This window comes from Pelodiscus sinensis, chromosome 3 (genome assembly GCF_052426305.1).
Source record: "Pelodiscus sinensis isolate ZL-2025 chromosome 3, ASM5242630v1, whole genome shotgun sequence".
Taxonomy (NCBI): Eukaryota; Metazoa; Chordata; order Testudines; family Trionychidae; genus Pelodiscus; species Pelodiscus sinensis.
Window position 1 is genome coordinate 163,390,615 of NC_143054.1, and position 23,178 is coordinate 163,413,792.

At 39.9% G+C, this 23,178-nt stretch overlaps 1 protein-coding gene across 3 annotated transcripts in view; it reads right to left on the reverse strand.

Moving 5' to 3' along the window:
• Positions 1–9,296: 9,296 nt before the first annotated feature.
• Positions 9,297–23,178, reverse strand: part of BABAM2 (BRISC and BRCA1 A complex member 2) — a 322,714-nt gene continuing 308,832 nt past the window's right edge. For all 3 annotated transcript variants that reach the window (XM_025181003.3, XM_075925373.2, XM_006115618.5), the window contains exon 12: positions 9,297–9,983. In XM_025181003.3, coding sequence (XP_025036788.1) covers positions 9,920–9,983 — 64 coding nt within the window. In that variant the 3' untranslated portion in view covers positions 9,297–9,919. The remainder of the gene's footprint in view (positions 9,984–23,178) is intronic.

Below are 23,178 nucleotides of genomic sequence, written 5' to 3' on the forward strand. Positions count from 1 at the left end.
AGCAAAAGCTCATTCACCCAAACTCACCTTCTTCTTGCTGACACCAGAAAATGCCTGCCTCTTTTCTGGTTCATCAGCAGGTTACCTGAGCTGGGAATCAGCAGTCTTGAGACAAAGGGAAGATGCTGATGTACAGACTTACTTGCACCTATCTGACGGATGTGATGAAAATACACCAGTGCACAGGGTCTATATTGGCAAGCAAACTGTAGCAAGCTCAGGGATCTTCTCCACCAAAACAAAAAGCATTATGCTTTTCTTACAAGAAAAACAGGAACCAAAAAATGCACCACACAAAACCTGAACTATTTCTATGAACTGGGGTTTCATTTTCAAATGTGCTTCCCCTACACAAAAGAAAAAAAGAAAAGAGACTGGATGGCTCAGAATATTGTTATTGGGATATAGAGTCTTTTATGTCCACTTAGAATTGGGAGCATAGAAGAGCAAGTTGTCTGCAACCTTTACTGTATTGGTGGGCTCAGAGCCAGTGGAGAGTCTTCCAAGTGGGATGGTCAGCTAAGGCTGGGTCACGACATGCACATGATCCTGCATTAGCTGGCAGACTAGAATAGTAGCTAGATTTTACAGATGTCCTTTTCTATCATGACTTCAGCAGAGGTGCTCCACCTCTTGCTCTGGTGGGGCAGTGAAGCTTTCCAGCAGGCACAGATGTTCCACCCAGTGCAAGAATTAATCTGGTCCAATTTGCAAGTAATCAAAATTTGTTACCTGGTGAAAACTGTGTAGTGTTCTGTGTGCAGTGAGCTGGTATGGACCTAGTCTAGTTGGGTATGTCTACACTACAAAGTTAGTTCGAACTAACGTACGTTAGTTTGAACTAACTTTCATAGGCGTTACACTAGCGCTCCGTTAGTTCGAATTTAATTCGAACTAACGGAGCGCTTAGTTCGAACTAGGTAACCCTCATTCCACGAGGATTAAGCCTAGTTCGAATTTACTAGTTCGAATTAAGGGCTGTGTAGACCCTTAATTCGAACTAGTGGGAGGCTAGCCCTCCCCAGCTTTCCCTGGTGGCCACTCTGGCCAACACCAGGGAAACTCTTCTGCCCCTCTCCCAGCCCCGGACCCCTTAAAGGGGCAGGGGCTGGCTACGGTGCCCATGCCAGGTGCAAGCCTGCCAGCACCCAGCCAGCACACCCTGCACCTGGCACGGATCGAGCCACCCACCCGATGCCCCCCAGCCCTCCCCCTCTTCCCGGGAACAGGCTGGCGGCTCTCGGGAGCTTGCCCGGGACCGCAAGAGGCGGGCACCCGCCTGGGCTAGTGCAGACATCGTGGACCTCGTCCACGATCTCCGCACTAGGCACAGGAAAGTGGCCGTCTAGGGCAGGAGAGCTGCCAGCCTGGCCACCCAGGAGCAGGTGTGCAAGAGAATCAAGGGGGTCCAGTGAGACCCCCGACCCTGAGCTTACAATGGCCGTCCTGGGTCAGACCAAAGGTCCATCTATCCCAGTAGCCTGTCTGCCGACAGCGGCCAACCCTAGGGACTCTGGAGGGGATGGACCGAAGACAGTGACCAAGCCATTTGTCTCGTGCCATCCCTCTCCAGCCTTCCACAAACTTCGGGCAGGGACACCACTCCTATCCCCTGGCTAATACCACTCCATGGACCCAACCTCCATGACTTGATCTCACTTCCCTTTAAACTCTGTTCTAGTTGTAGCCTTCACTGCCTCCTGCAGCAAGGAGTTCCACAGGTTGACTCTTTGCTTTGTGAAGAAGAACTTTCTGTTACTACTTTGAAGCCTGCTACCCATTCCTTTCCTTTGGTGTCCTCTAGTCCTTCTTTATGGGAACTATTGAAGAACTTTTCTGTATGCACCCTCTCCACCCAACTCCTGCTTTTAGAGACCTCTATCCTGTCCCCCCTCCATCTCCTCTTTTCTAAGCTGAAAAGTCCCAGTCTCTTTAGCCTCTCTTCATATGGGACCTGTTCCCAACCCCTGATCATTTTAGTTGCCCTCCCCTCTCCCAGCCTCTCTCTTCCCCTCTCCCACCTCCTTTTCCCAGTCTCCCCCAGTTTTGTTCAATAAAGACAGATTCCATTTTGGAAGACACGTTATCTTTATTTTGTACATCAGGAAGGGGGGCTAGGGAAGGGTAAGTGGAAGGAGGTGAGGGAGGAATGAGGCATGAGCCCCCGATGGGGAAGACTGGGCTGGCTCTGCGGGCTTCTGGGGGTGGAAGCTCTCCTGCAGCCCCCCAATTGCCTCCTCTCCCCAGATGGCAGCCTGTGGCAAGTGCAGCCGGGCTGATGGCCGAGTGGTGTGATGTGCCCAGTGTGGGTAGTCCGGGCAATCCAAGCCAGGACTGCTTTGCAAGCGGGGCACCCCTGAGAACTGTCTGTCTGGGGTGGGGGTCGGGACCCTTGAAGCACAGCCCTCGGCTAGCCTGAGACAGCGTCTCCACACTCTAAGTCCTCCTCTGATGCCCTGCTGGCACTGCTTCCGGCCATCCTTAACCCCGGTTCAGGGTCCACTTAATGTGGACATGCTAGTTTGAATTAGCAAAACGCTAATTCGAACTAGTTTTTTAGTCTGGATCTGTTAGTTCGAATTAGCTGAGTTCGAATTAACTAATTCGAACTAAGTTAGTTCAAATTAGCGCTGTAGTGTAGACATACCCGTTGCTAGTAGACAAGTGTATGTGCTTCACCTGCACTATAACAACTGAGACTCCTTGGCCTCTTGCTGGCAGTCTTGAGTAAAAAGGTCAAAATGTGACTGGGCTATGGAGAATAAATTGCTCTGTCACTCCTAGGAACAGTCCCATCCCGGAGGTTAGAGTTATATCTTCTGGAAAAGGGTGAGAAAGCAGCTGACTATGCTGTTCTGGGGTAAACAGAAGACTCCAGTCTCCTGAGCGGTCATTGCTGACACCAGTATAAATGTCCTTTAACAGATGCACAAACCCAATGAGTCTTATTCATAAACAAATATTAAAATATTTTAAATGTAGAAGACAATGGGGAAAAAAAGCAAGAATATGTCAAACTATAATCAGCCCAAATCCTTTTCAACAGACATTGAGGCATGTAAAGGTAGGCTCAACTTATAGAATACTAATGCCACCCCAAATAAACGACTTTAGGACTCAGCATAGCTAGAACAGATTTCTCTGGCAGCAAAAGATTTACTTTTCACAGTTCTGTCATTCTCAAAGGAGGAAAAGCAACATGAGGGTTTAAATGGAGTTTGATGAAAATATGTAGCACCCCCAGGATCAATTTTCACTGCAGGAGCGTGTATTATACACTAAGCATTAATTCTACATCCTATTCTGATGTCAAGAGAGCTGCGGGAATGAATGAACATTAGACTTTTGGTTTGTGTTTTGTGCCTGCAATTAGTGCTTGCTTTATTTCCTGTTGTTTAATATTGTATTTATTCTTCATTGCTACAAGAAAAAAACCTCTTGTGTACTTTTTGGGGTTTTTTTAAGCTTCACTGAGACATTTTTGAAGTCCTGTATTGTGGTCTCAGAAAGCAGCAGGGCAGCTGCCAAATCTTGTTTCCTTTGTTGATTTCTTGATACTTTAAGAATTATTTTCAACAGTTAATCTTGATTTTTTTATGCTTCCTTCACAGATAATTACCACACAAATGAAACTGTATTGGAAGCAAGAGTTGAACCACTGACTTTATACAAATGTAGTGAATAAAGGATACACTCTTGTAAGAAACATTAAAATCAGTAACACTGGGATCACTGGAAACACATTGTGAAATTGGCGACGCCACAGTTTTGGAAATATTCTATTGCTAGAACTAAAAACAAATCTCACTTATTTCAAACCCAGTACTGTCTAGGCTTACCTGTAGAGCCCTCATGTACTTTTTCGAGAGCAAGCAGCAGTCAATAACTCTCACTGACCTAGCAGTTTTATTCAGGCGCAGGCTTTCCTCAGAACAAGAGAGTAAATCGTATTTTATTCCTCCACTTATTCTAGGGTGCAATTTAAATTAAGCTTTAATGTGAGACTGATCAGATGTCAGCACCAAGACTGAAAACAAATATTGCTCTAGGCACTTTATTAAAAATCAGTTTAAACGTAGGAGTGATTTTAGGGCACAATCAAAGCATATAAATTAGAGAGGCAATGGTGATTGCAATGTCCAAGACTATGATTTCTGGTTCACAATTGTTGGGATCTCAAACAGAAATGGTGATTATCTATCCTGCTTCTGGTTAACAATGGAGTGAACCTCCTTGTACCAACACCCTTCCCTACAGAATACCATACTTAATTTCATAAATAAAAGCTGCTTCTGCCAAAAAACTGGACATCTATACAGAAAACCATTCTATTATTTAATACAAGACTATGAAATAGCTGCATGCACAGACATAAACAACTGCTGCCTCTTTGTTAACACATCTTACGGAGCTTCAATTTGCTCTAACTCATTGACAAGGAACCAATAGCTCAGCGGTTCTCAAACTGTGGGACTGGGACACCAAAATAGTTTATGACTACATTTTAATGTGGTCATCAGGGCTAGTGTTAGACCTACTGGAGCCTGGGGCCAAAGCTGAAGGTTGAGTCCTACTACCCCAAGCTAAAGGCTTCACACTTAGGCAGTGGGCTCAGATTAATTGTCCCACTCCTTGAACAGGGATGAAGACCATGCAGTTTGGCTTTGCCCCTCCCGCTTCTCTCATCTAGGGTGGCAGGGCTCAGGTGGGCTCAGGCTTCAGTCCCCCCTCCTGGGGTCTCATTTTTATTGTCAGAAGGGGATCACAGTGCAATGAAGTCTGAGAACCACTAAAATGCATTCACAAGATTATATGAGTTCACATTTGTGTGTAGAAAGGTACGTGGTATCAAGTGAGAATACATCTGATTGGCTTTGTCCACAGTCGGGTTCAAACAGAGTTATGAAAACATGTTTAAACATGGTTTGAGCTAAATTGGTTCCTAATCTGGCTTGGTTAGTGTCAGCCGAAATGGTCAGGGCAGTGTGTGCGTGTGTGTTACACCCAAGTCTTCAACTGCTGAGACGCAAAGTCTCGTTGCAGTGGGCAGCCTAGGAGGCTGGAGGGCGCCCCGAAAAATAGTTTAACGTCTGTGACTTTACTGCTAGGACCGGGGTCCCGTCGCAGAGGGCAGCCAACAGGCTCTCAGACGCCCCGAGTTTATAGGAAGAGCTTATTACACCTCAGATTTTAGCTGCTAGGATACAGAAATCCTTTCGCAGCAGGCAGCCTGGGGAGGCTGAGAGGTGCCCCAACGGATCTGTCCCCTGGAAGCGACACGATCCAAAATGCCCAAGCTCTTCCTATACCTGTCCCTTTTGACCGGCTGAAGTTCTTTTGTTTGTGTTTGGGTACAGCAGCACGGGTTCAAGTCAGAAGCTTGACACGCACTGGCTTATTTATAGGAGAAAGAAAGAGAAAAGAAATAAAGAAACTTGGTTCAGTATATATATATTTATAAGTGAATGAGGGCACCCCACTTATTCCCAAAGTTTATAACTAAATCACCTTACCAAAGGCAGTTTACAATAGAAATGAAGCAGCTTGACTTAAGAAAACTATAATAAAGTAACTAAACTTACAACAGAGTGACAATTAAAGTGTACACATAAAGAAAACACATTGCAGGTACAATTCTCACCCCTGCGTTCCAGACTTGGCGTGGCCAGCGTCTTTCTCTCAATCCCTCGGGAAGAAGTAGGGCGAGGTTGGGCGTCCCACGGACCTCGGGAGACAATAAATACCTGCCAGCAGGTGTAGGTGATTGGAGCTCAAATAGGGTGGGCAACTAAACCCTCTTTATACCCCTTGGGTCACATGGGCTTCTTCCTGGTCTCAAGTGGCCAATTAAGAAAAATGGCTTTGAACACCAAGTTTCCCACGAAGGGTGCAAAGCATAATTCACACCTGGGAAGATGCAGACAATGGGCACCTCTGGTATGTGATGGGTGAAGATTCCTCTCCTGAGACAGTGCAGGCGTGTCAATTACTGATACTAGCCATCATGGGGACCGGAGGCCTCCCAGTCGTCAGCTAGCCCATTTACTGTCTGGTTTCTGTTTATGGTAGAGTCAGGGACAGGCACCACACCTGCGTTCCCAGGGCATCAAAGGCTGACTGCTTTTCTCTTGCTCTCGGGGGGGGAACAAGATGGGGTTTGTGTCTGGCTACAGTTAGTCAGTGGGGATAAAGCCAGGCTGCCTTGGAATATTACAGAGAACAGAAACTAAAACTTTAAAAAAAAAAAAGTGAGTGAAGGGATTTTTCATTAGCATTTTGAAAAGCTTGAAATAATATTTAGATTTAATGGAAGTGATTGTATGTTAATTAAAGAAACAGTAGATATTTATAGAAAGATTGCTCATTGGTCATCTGCTTTGTCATAGACTTCTCTTGCCCAACAGGTAAAGGACTGTATCCTGTCAATTTACAACCATTCTCAAGCTGTGTCCAAATTTTATCAACCTCTTACAGAGTGTGTTCTTCACAGGTCTGTCAGGCCAAAGTACTTTTTATATTTCCAAGGAGCCCATCTGCTACTCCCCTTTCATATTTCTCTGAAACTATTGGTTGGACTTGATATCTGCAGTAGATTCCAAATCTGGAAGAGTGGTCTTCCCTCCTCTACCATGAGGTGTCGATAGCCTGTTATATCTGCTGTTGGTAAAAGCTATTGCCAGATAAATTGAGAGAAGAGGGACACACATAAGAAGGAAATGTTACTCATGAGTTACCTGTTTGTGCAGCCCTCTCCTACCCCTTTGGCCTTGTCTTAGAGAGTGCTGCTTGAAGCAGGCTACCTATTCTTATTCTATTCTTTCCAGCTTTGGAAGTATGAGGGACAGGGGCTGATTTAGCAACTAGTGCTGCAGTTCATTGACACACTTTAGTTGCTTCTCATATGTTATATAGTTGAGTCAAGCTTCTATATTTTTTAAACACTACATATTCAGAACAAAAGAGTGATGCTCTTATTCCCATTAAACTGGTTGCAAGGCATGTTATAATTAGAATATACACTCAGTTCTATGCAAATAGGTAAGAACCATATGTATAAATTCACTTACCTCAACAAATACCAATAACTTATTAATGTAAGACTGGTCAGATAAACTCTCTCATAAGGGTCTCCCGCTTTATCAATTTATAAGAGAAATTCTCCCATGTCCCTACCATTCCTCCCAAAACACCAATTCTCTCAGTGCCTATTTTTCAAAATATATCATTCTGTGAATGATCAGATTGGGAACTATAGATGGTTCGTAGTTCATGGATCACAGCTTGATGAGCACTGCTCTGGAATTATTAATAACTGTACCACATAGTTCTTATAGAGTGCTCTTCATCACTAGATCTCACAGAGCTTTTCAAATGAAGTTAATATTTCTATTTTACAGATGGGGAAAAGCAAATGTTCATACCACCTAGGATTAGAATACCGTACTTAAAAAAAAATGCAAATTTCAAAATGTTAGATCTGGATCGCAAAATTACCCATTTATCCAAGCAGCATTTTTCTCTCAATGGAGGACAACCTGCCTTGATTGTGATTTTGAGGGGCTACAGATTAGAATAGTAAAGCTCTATCATCCTTTTAATCCATGGACTCTCTGATTACATTGCAAATAATAATGCCAACAATGTCATTTGACCAATGAGGAACTGGACCAAAATCATCAATTCATTTCACCTAAGCAATTAAACAGCCACAAATATTAGTGAATTTGAACATGTCAAATGATTGGTTAGGAGTGGTGCCTTTTGAGAGCTCTGGAGCACAAAGACCACAATGCTAGAGTAGTCTGATATCCAAAATACATAGTATTGATGTTAAGGATGGATATTCTTGAGTGAACCTTCCAAATCTTCTTAAAGAAGTAGATCTCATCACAGAGTCCCTAAGTCAATAAACACAGTGAAGATACATCATGGTATACAAGCTGCTGATGTTACTGTGCATGACTAGAAAAGAAACATTTGAAATATTTCCTGTCAGAGATAAAGCAAAAAACTAGTCTTTCTATAGCTGCTCCCAACCTTAGAATATATGAAAATATTCTTGGTATATGTAATTCTGATGTATACCTTGGAAGTGCAGGTTTACGGTTGTCTCAATGTATAGATTAATGTAAATTTTGTTCACCCACAGCTAAGATGCATGAATAACAAAGACATATTTAATAACAACCCTGCTTAGCTTAGCATAGCAAAGGGCTTTGGTTCTGCCTACAGCAGCATAATGTAGTACCTGTGTGGGAGGAGTTTGCCCTCAACCCTTTGAAGGTTGTTTATAGCTCCTTTATGAATCAGTTATAAGGGACTGGATAAGGAGACAAAATCAGTCTGCTCTTTTTCCTTTAGACTTGGAATAAGATCTATGTTTTGACTTCAGCTTGATCTTTAACTCTTAAATGACTAAGACATTGGTAGCATAAAGTCATTTAAAAAAAAGAGAATTTGCTAGAAGGTTGGTAGTTTCTCAGGGAAACTAGACTAACAGAATGTATTCATTATGAAAATTTCATTTATAAGGATCATACATGTAACCTTGGACACAGTGATTCTAGTAAACAATATTTTTCTTTAAAAATCCCAAGTTACATGAAAATTCTGGTAATATTGCAAATCAATTAAAAGTTGTATACAGATTTAATAACATTAGCAGAAACAGTGATATATTACTTTTCACTAATATGTCTTCGTCATAGCTCATCAGTCCAGTTCCCTAACATTTAGCAGAAGGTACTTTTTCTGTATGCCATTTATAACAACATTTTATTTTATTCAATCCTGGAAAGTACCCATGTCTGTCTACAACTTAATTTGGGAAGTGACACCAGAAGAGTCAGCTATATATGGCCTGCTCTAATATATCACAAGAAGGAGAAGATGAGTAGCTGGAATTCTTCATTTATCATTACAGCACTAGAAAAAAACGGATGCATTCCATTATGTCTGTTCATCAATTCTTTAAATATATATGCTGAATGTATCTGCAAGTCTTAGGTTAAAGAAATCTGATCCCCTGAATTATTGCTTGTTGCCTTCAAAGACTCCAATAATTCCTTGCTAAAGGCCTGTTTCATTAATTGTATTTACATTACTTGACAGAGTTATATAGGTCTATGCAGGAGCTCTATTTTGTTACCTTAATTTATACAACTGGTTACTTGAGCATTTGATGCTAAAGCAATAGACCTTTCTTGGTAACAGCAATGAATATCAATTAGAAAGCCACCTTAAATTGTATTACCTGAAGTAAACTAGAACATAAAGACACTGAATTCAACGCAGGATGAGTTTTCAACTGAAATATTAAAAAAATATTCCCATGCCGACATAAGACACATCTGAAAAGCAGTGAGTAATTAAATATTGCAACTCACACTCAGACATATGTCAATAAGAACCATAAATACAGGCACATATCAGAGGCAGAACATGGCATTATATAATCTATTAGACATTTTTGAAAAATATGGCAATGTTATATATTCTTAGGATATCCTGAAAATCGATAAGCAAAATATACAAAGGTTCAGAACAACAGAATACTGGTATGAAAAAATTCATTTCTTAACAACTCATGAAAGACAAGGATTTCTGACACAAGGTATTGCATATGACATTGTTGTCACAGGGAAACGGTATCACATCTAAACACTAAGGTTTTAATTTAATCCAGTGGCCATAAAAAGAAATGGTGGTGATAGGAGAGGATTGCAAGGGTATCAAATACTCAGTTTAGAATAAGACAGATGGGGTCCTTGTTTTATAGAATTAATGAAGTCTGTGGTGATTAAAACTATTCCAGAGGGGGAAAAAAAAAGATTCCAACCCACTTCCAAAAATTCTTCTTGGGGCTCACATGCACGTGAATGTAAGAATCTGTCTGCATCTTCTCCAGACCAACTGTTTCCTACAGCTTTCCATTCGCAAAAGCTGCCTCTTGGAACTGAGGGACAAACGTTTTGAAATAAGCCCTAGTGAGGAAAAAGAAAGTTGGTTATTAGCAAAGAACAAACTCAGAACAATCATTTGTGCGTGGTATCTACAGCCAAGATTTTTAAAAATGGGAGCCTTAAGTTAGCTGCTTGTGTCCATATTTAGTCCCATAAATAAGTGGCCTGATTTTGAAAGGTGGTGATCCTTATGCTTCAATCTTTAATTTCAGTAATGTTACTTCCTTTGATGAACTGACCACAACCATATGCAGCACTGATTAAATAATGAGTACCAATGTTGTATTGTAGCATCAGCATGACTTGCTTGATGTATTTTCAATATTTTATACATTCCAAAATATTGAAGGAAAAATATTTTGTAGAATCATTTGCAATTGCTCTCTTTTCTTCCCTTGATTTGTATTCTAATTCCTTTAGTCGAGGTACAACAATATTTTAGATATAGAGAAAATAGTGTTGGGCCGTGGGAAATGGGGCTCTCTCAACAGCTACAGAAGTGAAACCATTTGCTAACACATTACAAATCTGGTGTTGTAGGGTGCATCTACACTGAACCATAACTTGAAATAAGGTACGCAATATGAGCTACATGAATTGTGTATCTTATTTTGATGCTATATCAAAATAGCTTACTTCATCATTTGGTGCTGTCTACACAGCACCAAATTTTGAAATAAAACACTATTCCAAAACGTCCCTTACTCCTTGTAGAATGAGGTTTACAGGGATGTTGGAATAGTGATCCTGAAATAACAGGATTGCTGTGAAGACATGGGATAGCTATTTTGTGGTATTCTGGTATCCTGAAATAGCATTGCAGTGCAGATGCACCCTGAGATAAACTAGATGCTCACCACGCTTTTGGGACAACTGGATGTATTTAACTTTTGAAAAAGCTTCAAATAAAGCACCACAAACAGTGAAATTATACAATCAGTTGGGAAAGTGAGAATATGGGCAATGCTTAAGATCTTGATCTGCCTTCTTCCAGGAACTTTTATGAAACACAAGGTTAGCATTGACAATAACAGAGCAGTTTATAAAAGCATAAATTAATTCTCTGTGGCGAAAAAATGAAATGGATGAGCTGTAATTCTTTGCTTGCTAACTGTCAAAAAGAAATTGTTGCTGAGTGAGTTTGGAAGTCAGATACATCATTTTGTAAATGAGGGTGTACTCTGTGTATTTTGGATCTTAGTATCATTGTCTTCTCTCGGATTAATTTCATGAGTCACTTTTATAAGTGAATAGGAGTCCATCTTGATCATTGTAAGCTGGTTTACACTGTACCTTTGGGTTAGCTCTGCTTCTACCCTCAACTTGTGCTAACAGCAAAATGTGTCCACTTCTGAAATTATAAGCTCCTTAAGATACTTTATTTGCAAGGTAAATCAAAGGCAACTAAACTGTAATTCTGCCACTTGGGCCTTTCACCTACTACTTTTTGCATTTTTAACTCTTTTTTTTTTTATGTTTTAAATCTGCCTTATAATTCATGTATATATATTTTCTCACAGAATATTTCTTGTAATTTCTGAAATGAAGATACCTGTAAATTATGCTCACTGTATTATATCTGCTGTGGTAATCATGCATGTCAAAAATTCCAACTATCTCATCAGACAAGTATATATACTGAATCTCCACAATCAATCAAGTGAAGTATCTAATTTAATAAACTGTACAGAATTTCTTGCTGCCATTGAACAATTACTCCAGATGATGACTAAGAATGAAAATACTGTAAGATCAAAAAAGGGAAAGCTCTTCTTCTATTCATGACAATGTGCCTGATAAGCTCATTAGAAGACAGTGACAATCAACTTACATCAAATTTGTAAGGCTGTATGAGATGTTGGCTAAAGGTCAGATGAATAGTATGTAGTCCCCTTACTAAAGGGGCCTCTGGTTTATTCTGAAAAGACCCTGTGTGCTGCAATCCAGACTACAATTCCCATGAGCCCTTGGGAAAAAACAGGAAGGAAGGACTCTAGGGAGAGAGGACTGCTCTTTCCATGTGCTTGAAGAAGAGGCCTAGCAGTCTGGGACTCTGCCTTGGAGTTTGGAACCAGAGGGGGAGCCAGGCTGCTGCCAAGGACATTGACCCAATGCAGGGGTTGTTGGAGTGTAGCTACTGGATGCCTGTTGGAACTGGGAGTTAGCAGGCTGCTTCCTATAGGCACAGCATGAGGCAGTAAGTTTTGGGCCCAGGCAGCACTTTTCCAACAAGGCATCCAGTAGCTATACTCCAACAGCCCCTGCACTGGGTCAATGTCCTTGGCAGCAGCCTGGCTCCCCCTCTGGTTCCAAACTCCAAGGCAGAGTCCCAGACTGCTAGGCCTCTTCTTCAAGCACATGGAGAGAGCAGACCTCTCTCCCTAGAGTCCTTCCTTCCTGTTTTTTCCCAAGGGCTCATGGGAATTGTAGTCTGGATTGTAGCACACAGGGTCTTTTCAGAATAAACCAGAGGCCCCTTTAGTAAGGGGACTATAAGTATAAAATAAGAACATAACAGGATGGCTTGGGAAATTTGAGATCATACCTGGAGCCTAAGAATGATAATGGAAAAAGAGAGAGAGGGAGAGCACTCACATTAAACAATAAACCAGTATGTATACTTTACTGAAGGAAGACACAAAAGATCCTAATTTTGTGGACCAAATAATGGAAGAGGTGGACTGTGAACTGTGCTCACAAAAGTGACTGCACATCAATTTACACAGAAAAAACGGACATAAGTAAGGCTATATCAGCTAACTGTGTGCATTATCACCTGATTTATACAAGCAGGCATGTGGCTTGCACTTGGCATTTTTGTAGTAAACATTTGAAAATGTGGTCCACTAGAGTATATCATAACTAGCTCTGCAACATTCTACTAGATATATGAATTACCCTTATATTTTGTCAACCATAGTATCTCTATCATCCTCTCGGCATTTCTCCTTGTGCTATTTGTCTTAATGTTTAATTATATTTCCTCTACACGCTTACTTTAAATTGCTTGCTTTCTGTTTGAAGTGTTCTCTGTAGTCTCTCCCCTTATACCTGCTCCTTTCCTCTTCTAGTTTCAACAGGCTCCTAAAAAGCCATTTATATTTTTCTGAATGCCAAGAAAGTTCATTTTTGCTAAGCTGAATATGTGAGAGTATATCTATATTTAGTTCAATTTCTGAAACATTTGTCTATATTTCTCTTCCCTTTTTTATTAACACCACAAATACTGTATCATTTTTCAGTCAACTCTCTGCAGTGACATGAGTCCCAAATTAAATTTCATTGGCACTAAGTACACACTTCCATGTTATCTTTATTTACATCTACAATGTCCTTTCTTTTCACCTTTTCCTCTCGTGGGCACGTATGCACATCTGCACTGCTGCAGTATTAATTTTAAAATCTCCTTAGTATGATTCTCAGTACTGTTTCAGCAAGCATATTACTCCATTGCTCAGATTAAACTGGTTGCTCTTCTAGGGGTTCCAGGTACCCCAAAATGTGTTCTAACTTCATAAAATTAAATGCCTTTTCTTCCTTCACGATTCTTAAGCCATATGTTTAGGATTCGACTTGGTCATTTGTTGTGTTGCCCACAATGTATAGGTAATATCAAAGACAATTACCAAGGATGGGTTTTCCCTAAGATGCAAAAAATTATGGAAGACTTTAGATAATGATTATTCAGCACACTAACTGGACAGCTGCAGAAAGTGCAGATGATTACTTTAGCTGCAGAATTCTAGACAGACTGGGAGACAGGCAGATGAAAAGGACAGGGACAGTTCAGGGAACAGTGTGTCGTGGTGTAAACTAATGTCTTAATGGGGGTGATGCAGAAAAATGCCAAATTTTAAAAATGTTCAAGAAGTTACAGGAATTGTCTAGACTCAAGAGCAATGTTTCTTAAACTGTGTTCCATGTGCCACGGAGAACAACAGAGTTCAAAATGGCCACCCTTAAAGGGGCAGGCGACCTCCCCCCCCCCCCCCAAAATTTCCCCCCTAACTCTTTTTTTGGGTTCAATAATTTTTCCCCTCCCCCTCCTTTTTTTTTTGCTCAACAAAAAATCCTTGGTGTTCCTCATTAAAAAAAACCATTGTTTGGTGTTCCTCAGTCTTAAAAAGTTTAAGAAACACTGCTCTAGAGGATGTATGGTGAGGGAGAAGGATAAAAAGGAGTCAATTGACTCAGATTATTAGAACTAATTGGTAATTTTCTTTACTTTTTTTTTGCAGTTTCTGCAACACTGAAATTTTTACTTTTGCTGAAATCAAAACAAAATATTTTGTTTCAGGTCATTTTGACCCAAATTGAAACATTTTGTTTCAAGTCAGTCTGACAATAAATTTTATATGCCACGGTGCCTCCTGGGAGCTGTAGTCCAATAGGCTACATCTACACTGCAGGTATTTGTCGTCAGAGCCTACGCTAATGAAGCACTCATTAGCATTTGTCGTGCTGTAATTTGCATATCTCTGCCGATGCTTTTTGCGCAAGAGGTTTTTGCGCAAAAACAAGCAGTGTAGATGGGTTTGTTTTGTGCAAAAGCCCCCCCCTTTTGCACAAGATCCTGTATACCTCCTTTTTTGAGGCATAAGGGATCTTGCGCAAAAAGTTATTTTTGTGCAAAATGGACCTGTCTACACTACTTGTTTTTGTGCAAAAACCTCTCTGCTGACAAATACTTGCAGTGTATATGTAGCCAGAGTGTTTTATGGTCTCATTCTCTATTATTGGCCAGACACTACATCTCCCACAATACATTGCTGTCTCCCTCTGAGCTACATGGTGCCTTATGGGAGCCATATGACTGTGGTGCATCCTGGGAGATGTAATCCAGCCATGCAGCTTTGCCCTTAGGAAAGAATGATTGTACTAGGGACCAAACAACAACTGCACGAACCAATACAGAACCGTTGGCAGATGCAGATTTATACTGAACTGGCTCATAACAAAACATTCACAGATTTTATTGTTCCATGAACAGTTTCAATATACCAAGTTTTTAATCCCAATTTGAGCCAAATGTCAAAATATTAAAATGTCCTTTGAGATGGAAATTTTGATTTTTTGCTTATCTTTAGAAATTATGAATTTGAAAGACTAGAACTGAAGAGCTGTTATACTGGCTAAGAAATCAAGGCTGTGTCATGAATCTGTTAACTGGCACTGGTGAAGAACGTTGTAGTTTCATAAGTCCTTTGTGACAAGAGAAAAAGACTCCAGCTGAAGAGGACATTGCCCTACATCAGGCTGTGGATGACTATGGGAAAGAATAACTCCATCAGAAACAAAGCCCAGTATTTCTAGAAAATAACAAAGAGGCTGTGCTAGACTACATTCTTCTGCGGAAGAGATGGAAAATGGCTTTCATACTACTGAATAACATTTCTTTTATTTCTTTTATTCAGATCTCAGTTTAAAAATGATCTGCAACCACATAAATCTCTGCATCCTCTACACACATACTCCCATGCAACCAAAAACTTTAAGCAATGATTGCTTTCTCAAAATACCCATTCATTTAACCCCATTCTTACTGAATGACTTAATGCTCAGTTTTGAACTCTGCCACAGAACACTAGCGAAAATATTTCTTAGCAGTCAGAAACCACAGTTTTGTTTTTACAATACTTTACTGTCCGATACTAATGAAAAGTCTCCAAAATATTTTGAAATCTCTTCTCCCACCATGCAAGTCTTTTGACTCCAGATAAGACGGTGTTAAAAATAATGAAGTCTTCCAGGTAACTGTTGAGCCACAATGTGGATGGGGAAGCCTGCTCTGATGCTGCTTGGTTTGTGGCTTCTCCACACTGTACTGCTTGGGATTGGAGAGATTTTTTTTTCAATGTATGGTTGATTTTTTTCCCTTCTGGGAAACACTTGAGGTCCCATCATTTCTCTACTTTATTTCCTCCCTTTTACATGGCCTCTATCACAATAATATTATAGCAAGCTAAGGAGGACTGGCTGCAACACTCCCTGGCATGAAGCAAAATTCCTGTGGGCAGACACCTCACCCAGGTGCTGAGCATGATGCCTTTGCAGCTACCTTCCCGGTGTTTGTGTTCGTTTCCACTGAGTATAAGGAGTTTGCTATATTCTCTTCTCAGAATGGGTGTATGTCATCATACAAGCAGATATCAAGCTCTTGGATAAGTATCTTGCTGCAAGAATCTTTTGTTTTTATTTCTTCAAATGGTCATTTTCCAAGTTCAAGGTGTAAGTCATTGGGTTTCTATAGCAATTTTTCTTTAGCACTTCTGAAAACAACACACATTCTCCGTATTTAACCAATACATATAGATAATAGAGTACACAGAATTGCAAGAGCTATGCTCAAGGACACTGCTGAGAGAAAAGCACTTATCTTTCCTTGACCTTACTATCCATTAGAAAGAAAATTGCTACTGCACATAGTAAATATTCGAAAGAAGGAAGGATCAGACCACTCAGTGTTGACATGTTCTTCCAGTGATTTAAAACCCCGGCAGTGGTACAAGGTCTTAAGAAAGTGACATATCCATCTAAATAGACATATATGTCTAAATCCAAGGGGCTTGGAAGCCAGGTGCTGAAAACATACTTGACTCACAATTCACTTGCTTTTGTGAGATCTCACCCTAAGTTTAATGTTATTTTAATGCAACTAAGTGTTGGATTTTATTGTTTAAATGGTAGCAAATCTGCACTGACATTGTACTTTGCCATTATGAGGTGGTTTCTATTGACTTGCAATGCCATTGTTTGACCTTTAGATTCTAACAATGAAAATTCTCTCCACAAACGAGATTTGAAATTGTTTAGCTGTAGTAATTTCCCATTACACATGGCTTCTTGGGCACTTCTGCTGAAAGAGTCCTGCCGTTGTGATGCACCTTCTGTTTCCTCTCTCTTTTCTTTGTTTCTTTGGCTTTAATAGTTTTTGTCTTTCTGGATGGTGGGTAAGAATGATGAGAGCTGATAATGGGTTTCTGTTTCTCTTTACCACTTTGAATCAGAATTCAAACTGTAAGAGAAAAAGTCACATAAAGTGACTTACCAACCAGCATTTCTTATGCTTCCTACATCTGGAAAAGGACATGATGGTTGTCAATCATCTTCTCAATTTACTCAAAAAGCCAAGATGGAGAAAGACAGGCATTTCAAACTCTGCTTGTGCAGGAGTGTTTTGGTGCCAAGTTTTCTGACACTGACAGCCTCTAATCTAAGACATCTATTTGCAATGACATCCTTCATCAATGTAAAAAACTCAGGCTATAGTTGTCCCAGTGCCTTACGTGTCAAGAGATTATTTCAGGAAGAAAAAGAAATGATTCTTGATGGTCAAACATGGTTGCAAGGGCTTTTCCATACCCACTATAAAGTCAGCACCCGGAGCAGAATACTCATAATTGGTGTGGTATAGTCTATCCTGGCACTGTTTTTCAATAGCGAGTGAAAGCTCTCCAGGAAAGAATCTGGATCTATCTTCTAAAGATGTATATATGTTATCACCACTTTTCCCCAAATGTCTGGATTTATGTTCTTTATTACTTGGAGACAGCCTCAGCTAATTCCACTTGGATTCTTCTCTGGTGCCAGTTTTGTGGGTAAACTTGATTCTTTAGATACTACTTTTTATTTAAGCATTTCAATGAAGAGCTGTTTAAAATGTGTTAGAAGCTAGTGTGAAAGGATTTAACACCTTTAAAAATATGCTACTATATGGATTGACCATGACATTTTAAAAATGGTTAAATCCTTTCTGTTGAATGGAGTTTAAAATCATATTAGCTCACATGTTGGGATTTTTTTAAACACCTTTTTTCTTATGCTAGACAAGGCCTAAAGGAGAAAGGTGCATTATTTGAAAGTAACTGAGGGATCCCTGTTGCAAATTCTATTTAAAACTTCTGTACCTGGAAGGAAGGTATACTCCCTTGTAAGGATGGAGATCCCTGGAAAGTCAGAGAGCTCTATGTCATCTTCCTATGGATCATGATAAAGAAAGGTGGCATTCTTGGGCTCTGGTGATCCGCAGCTGCCTGAACAGCCTCATGGGGTTACCAGGTGATGACCTTTAGGGTAGCATTAAGGCTGCTTCAGATTATGTTGAGGACTGGGCCCAGGATTGTATATTCCCCCGATGCCCAGCTGCACCCTGTGATTACCTGCTGTAGATAAGAATTGGAGCCACAGAGACTAAATTATACTTCTTCTGATACTTTTAGAGCAGTGGTTCACAACTTGGGGTCCACGGACCCCTGGAGGTCCATGAGGGTATTGCAGGGGATTAGTGAAGAAAAAAAAATAAAAATGATTATAGAAAATAAGTTTTAAATAAATTGCAATGTTACAATCAATTATTATTTTTAAATTAAATATCTTCCAATAATGTTATTAATTGCTGTCCGAAAACACTGGTCTACAATTTTTTAGCAGTTGTCTGCTTCAGAGATAAAATGTGCTATTTATTATGTATTTTGATGTGCTGAATTCAAATATGACAATTAAAACAACTGATTGGCTACTGTTGCCAAGATATTTAAGTTTTTACATTTTACGTCTATGTATATTGTGTAGATAGTAGAGTTTTAATCATAAATTGTAAACCTAGGTCTTTTCATGTGTTTATGGTTGCTTTACATGATAATATTTCACCTGTCCTGTTTATGTAACACTTTAAGAATCAGCAAAAGGGTTATATAAATAAAATTTATTATGAAACAAAAGGCAAAAAACTATTAAGTACATAGCTTAGTCCTATTCAGTGTCTACTTGGCGCTTCTTGGCTTGTCTCTTGTATTCATTTATTGGAGCATCTCTTGTCACTGTCCAGCAATCGTCTGCAAGCATTGATGGGCTCCATTTGCCCTGATAGCGTTTTTTCATTGTTGCAATGTCCTGGTGAAATCGCTAGCTGTGCTCCTCGCTCACTGCTCCGCAGTTCGGTGGAAAAAAAATCTAGATGAGAGTGCAAAAAATTTATCTTTAGTGACATGTTGCAACCAAGGCTTTTGTATGCCTTGAGGAGGTTTTCCACCAACAACCTGTAGTTGTCTGCCTTGTTGTTTCCGAGAAAATTTATTGCCACTAACTGGAAGGCTTTCCATGCCGTCTTTTGCTTGCCACGCAGTGCATGGTCAAATGCATCATCTCGAAGAAGTTCATGAATCTGAGGACCAACGAAGACACCTTCTTTATCTTAGCTTCACTTAACCTTGGAAATTTTCCACGGAGGTACTTGAAAGCTGCTTGTGTTTTGTCCATGGCCTTGACAAAGTTCTTCATCAGACCCAGCTTGATGTGTAAGGGTGGTAACAAAATCTTCCTTGATTCAACAAGTGGTGGATGCTGAACACTTTTCATCCCAGGCTCCAATGACTGTCGGAGTGGCCAATCTATCTTGATGTAGTGGGAATCTCTTGCACGACTATCCCATTTGCAGAGAAAACAGCAGTATTTTGTGTATCCAGTCTGCAGACCAAGCAAGAGAGCAACAACCTTCAAATAGCCACAAAGCTGCCGCTGATGTTGGTCATAGTTTATGCACCTCGAAAGTTGTTTCATGTTGTCATAGGTTTCCTTCATATGGACTGCATGACTAACTGGAATTTATGGCAAAACATTGCCAGTATGCAGCAAAACAGCTTTAAAACTCGTCTTCGATGAATCAATGAACAGTCTCCACTCATCTGGATCGTGAACGATGTTGAGGGCTGCCATCACACCATCGATGTTGTTGCAGGCTACAAGATCACCTTCCATGAAGGAGAATGGGACAAGATCCTTTTGACGGTCACGGAACATGGAAACCCTAGCATCACCTGCCAGGAGATTCCACTGCTGTAGTCTGGAGCCCAACAGCTCTGCCTTACTCTTGGGTAGTTCCAAATCCCTGACAAGGTCATTCAGTTCACCTTGTGTTATGAGGTGTGGTTCAGAGGAGGAGGATGGGAGAAAATGTGGTTCCTGTGACATTGATGGTTCAGGACCAGAAGTTTCATCTTCTTCCTCTTCCTTGTCTGACTCAAGTGAGAATGATTCTGGTGCATCAGAAACCGGCAGTCCTTCTCCGTGGGGTACTGGGCGTATAGCTGATGGAATGTTTGGATAATGCACAGTCCACTTTTTCTTCTTTGACACACCTTTCCCAACTGGAGGCACCATGAAGTAGTAACAATTGCTGGTATGATCTGTTGGCTCCAAATCATTGGTACTGCAAAAGGCATAGATTTCCTTTTCCTGTTCAACCACTGGCGAAGATTTGTTGCACAAGTGTTGCAGCATATGTGTGGGGCCCACCTCTTGTCCTGATCTCCAATTTTGCAGCCAAAATAGGTGATAGGCTTTCTTAACCACAGTGGTTATACTGCGCTTTTGTGATGCAAAAGTCAGTTCACCACAAACATAGCAGAAGTTATCTGCACTGTTCACACAAGTACGAGGCATCTCTGCTCACTTTGGCTAAACAGAAATGTATCCCCTTGCAAAATCAAACACTGACAAATAAGAGAGCACAACACTGTATAATTTCTAGAGCTGATATAGGGCAATTTGTTCAGCAGAGTGATGTAAGCTTTGTTATGATTGCATCATCCATGACTTCTAGGAATAACATGATGCAATTCATATAATGTATGACGCAATACCAGCTTCAGATTGCATCATTGATTGTTTTGCCTAAAAAGCAAGTACTGTCCAAACCCAGTCATAGATTTATTCATAGATCCAGTCAAAGATGTATTTTAGTCATTTCTGGTTTAAATTGAGAACCCTTCCCTTTATAACTCACTTATCCTCTGCCATTTGCAAGTCAAGGGTCGTATATACTGACCCAATAGCATATCTTGAAAACTAGAGCCAATCAACAATTTTAAGCATCATTTTCGTTCTCAGTGACCCAGAATTAGTAAAGTTTGACTACATTTATTTTAGAAGCATTTTGGCTGCAGAGCAGTGAAATTATGTTGTGATGCCTTTGTGTGACAAAACGATCACAACGGTTAGAAGCATAAAAATGTTAGCCACACATTCAACATGGATCTGTGGCTGAAATCAGGCACGCTGAAGAGAAAGGAGAGTGATGAGCAGAGTGAAGCATCCACAAGTGGAATGTCTAATCAAACAGATATAAGTAAACTTAAAGTGAGAAAATACTCTGCTGACTACTAGAATTGTGGTTATAATTGGCTTTGATGGGGGTCTGCAAACAGTTTGGGGGGCTAATTGGGGGTCCACAAATGGTTTTGAGGAGTGACTGGGGGTCCACACTAGTGAAAAGATTGGTAACCATTATTTTAGAGAACTCCATTTGCTTATAAGTAACTACACTCTGAATTTTTCATGTGCCAAATGATGAAAATCAGCTTGCACCTCTCCATCCCAAAGGAGCTGCTGTTGCAAAACACCCGTAAGTTCCTCAATCCATGGAAGCTGTAAAGGAAGTTTTACAGAAAAGATACTCTGGACTTTATTCTCAGCGTCTTGATGTAATATACAAGACATAGTGGGTGACTCAATGTTAATGCTGATTGAGTTTTCTCCTTTCCCCATTATACTGGTCACAGCAACAGACTGGATGAATGTACCCAAAGCAGATATAATATTTCTTATATATATTTAAGAAATTATTCAGGCAAAGTTAATTTTTATACAAAGCTTATATTAGTTAAAGCACCAAAGTTAGTTAGATCTTGAGTTTTGTGCTCTGGAAGTGGGGAGGGGAAGTATAAACTACATTTCAGCAAATTTAAAGCGAATACACTAAATTAATCTAATTTATTCACTCTCTCCTATTCAGGTTATTATAACACCATGGGATGGGTACCTAAGAACCTTAGCATGCATATCCATACTTGGTAGCAGGTCAGAAATTCTCTTTTTTTCAAGGCAGAAAAGATTATTTGATAAATAAGTTGTGAAAACCACACTCCACCCTCTTCCAGGTAAATTACCTGAATGCAAGATCTAAGCAGTGCATATATTGGGGCAGAATAGAGCCCAGAGGCTTAATAGTGTCTGTCACCTATTCCTCCCAGACTAGAATTATTATGCTACCACTTCTTAATAAAATCATAGTATAAAAGTAGTATCAACAGTTTGACCATGTTAGAATTAAAAGAGAGGATCTCTAAATCCTATTAATCTGACTATTCACTTTTTGAAGTGCAAAGTGGTGATTATAGGATATCTTTGTATTTTTCTGTTCCTGCTGCAACTTGCCCCGAAACAAAGAAAACTTGTTTTGAAAATGCCTGACACCCACAACCATCTGTTCTAAGGCACCTGAAATGAAGGTTTGTCCTTTCCTGGGCATTGTCTCTGTGCAACTCCCAGTAATTAATTTTTAGAAGTGTAAAAGGTAGACATCATAATCCTCCCAAACATAGGAGTGGCCATTTTTCCATAACAGGGCAAAGCCAAAGAGACAAATGTTAATGATTCTCTCATTTGTCTGTTTCTTCTTAAACTGCATTTGAATAACTTTCAGGTCTTATCCAATTCAACTTAATTAATATAAAATAGCTATGTGAATTTATAATTGTAGAGTAAATGATTACACTTATTCCATAGTTACACTTATTCCGATAGTGGATTTGTATTTAGGTCACATTTTGCAATAGCATTTGCCCGAACTCTAACCTGTGATTATTTTCTTCCTTATGTATCTCTAAGATCTACTAAAACAGTTTTACATTTAACATTGATCTAATATAAAAAGTCTCAGTGGAGTAGCTATGTTAGTTTGTAACTTTAAAAATGAGTAGTCCTGTGGCACTTTCACAATACTATATATTTTTCTTCATCTCTAAGATGCCACAAGACTGCTCATTGTTAATACAAAAAGTTCACATGGAAAAATTTAACATACTGAATGACAAAGATGACTATTTATTTAATATAAAAGATCCAGTGTGACATTATACCAATTCTTTAGTTAAGATTAGTATTTTTATTTTAATCTCAAACTAGGGACATTAAACCTCTCTGCTATTTTTATGCATAGTGAATTGAAACTTAATACCTAATATTTATAGACTTGCTATAATAATTATTGTTAAAATGTTTTCATTTTCTAACCCATATTTTGAGTTATATTTTATTTATTTATATGTATTTTATAGTGTTCATCACAACAGAATTAGAGTGCCTCACAAGGTTAAGGATACATTAGTACCATTAAGGTAGAACTCTCATCTCTATCTCTTTGCTGTCCCCCCTCTCC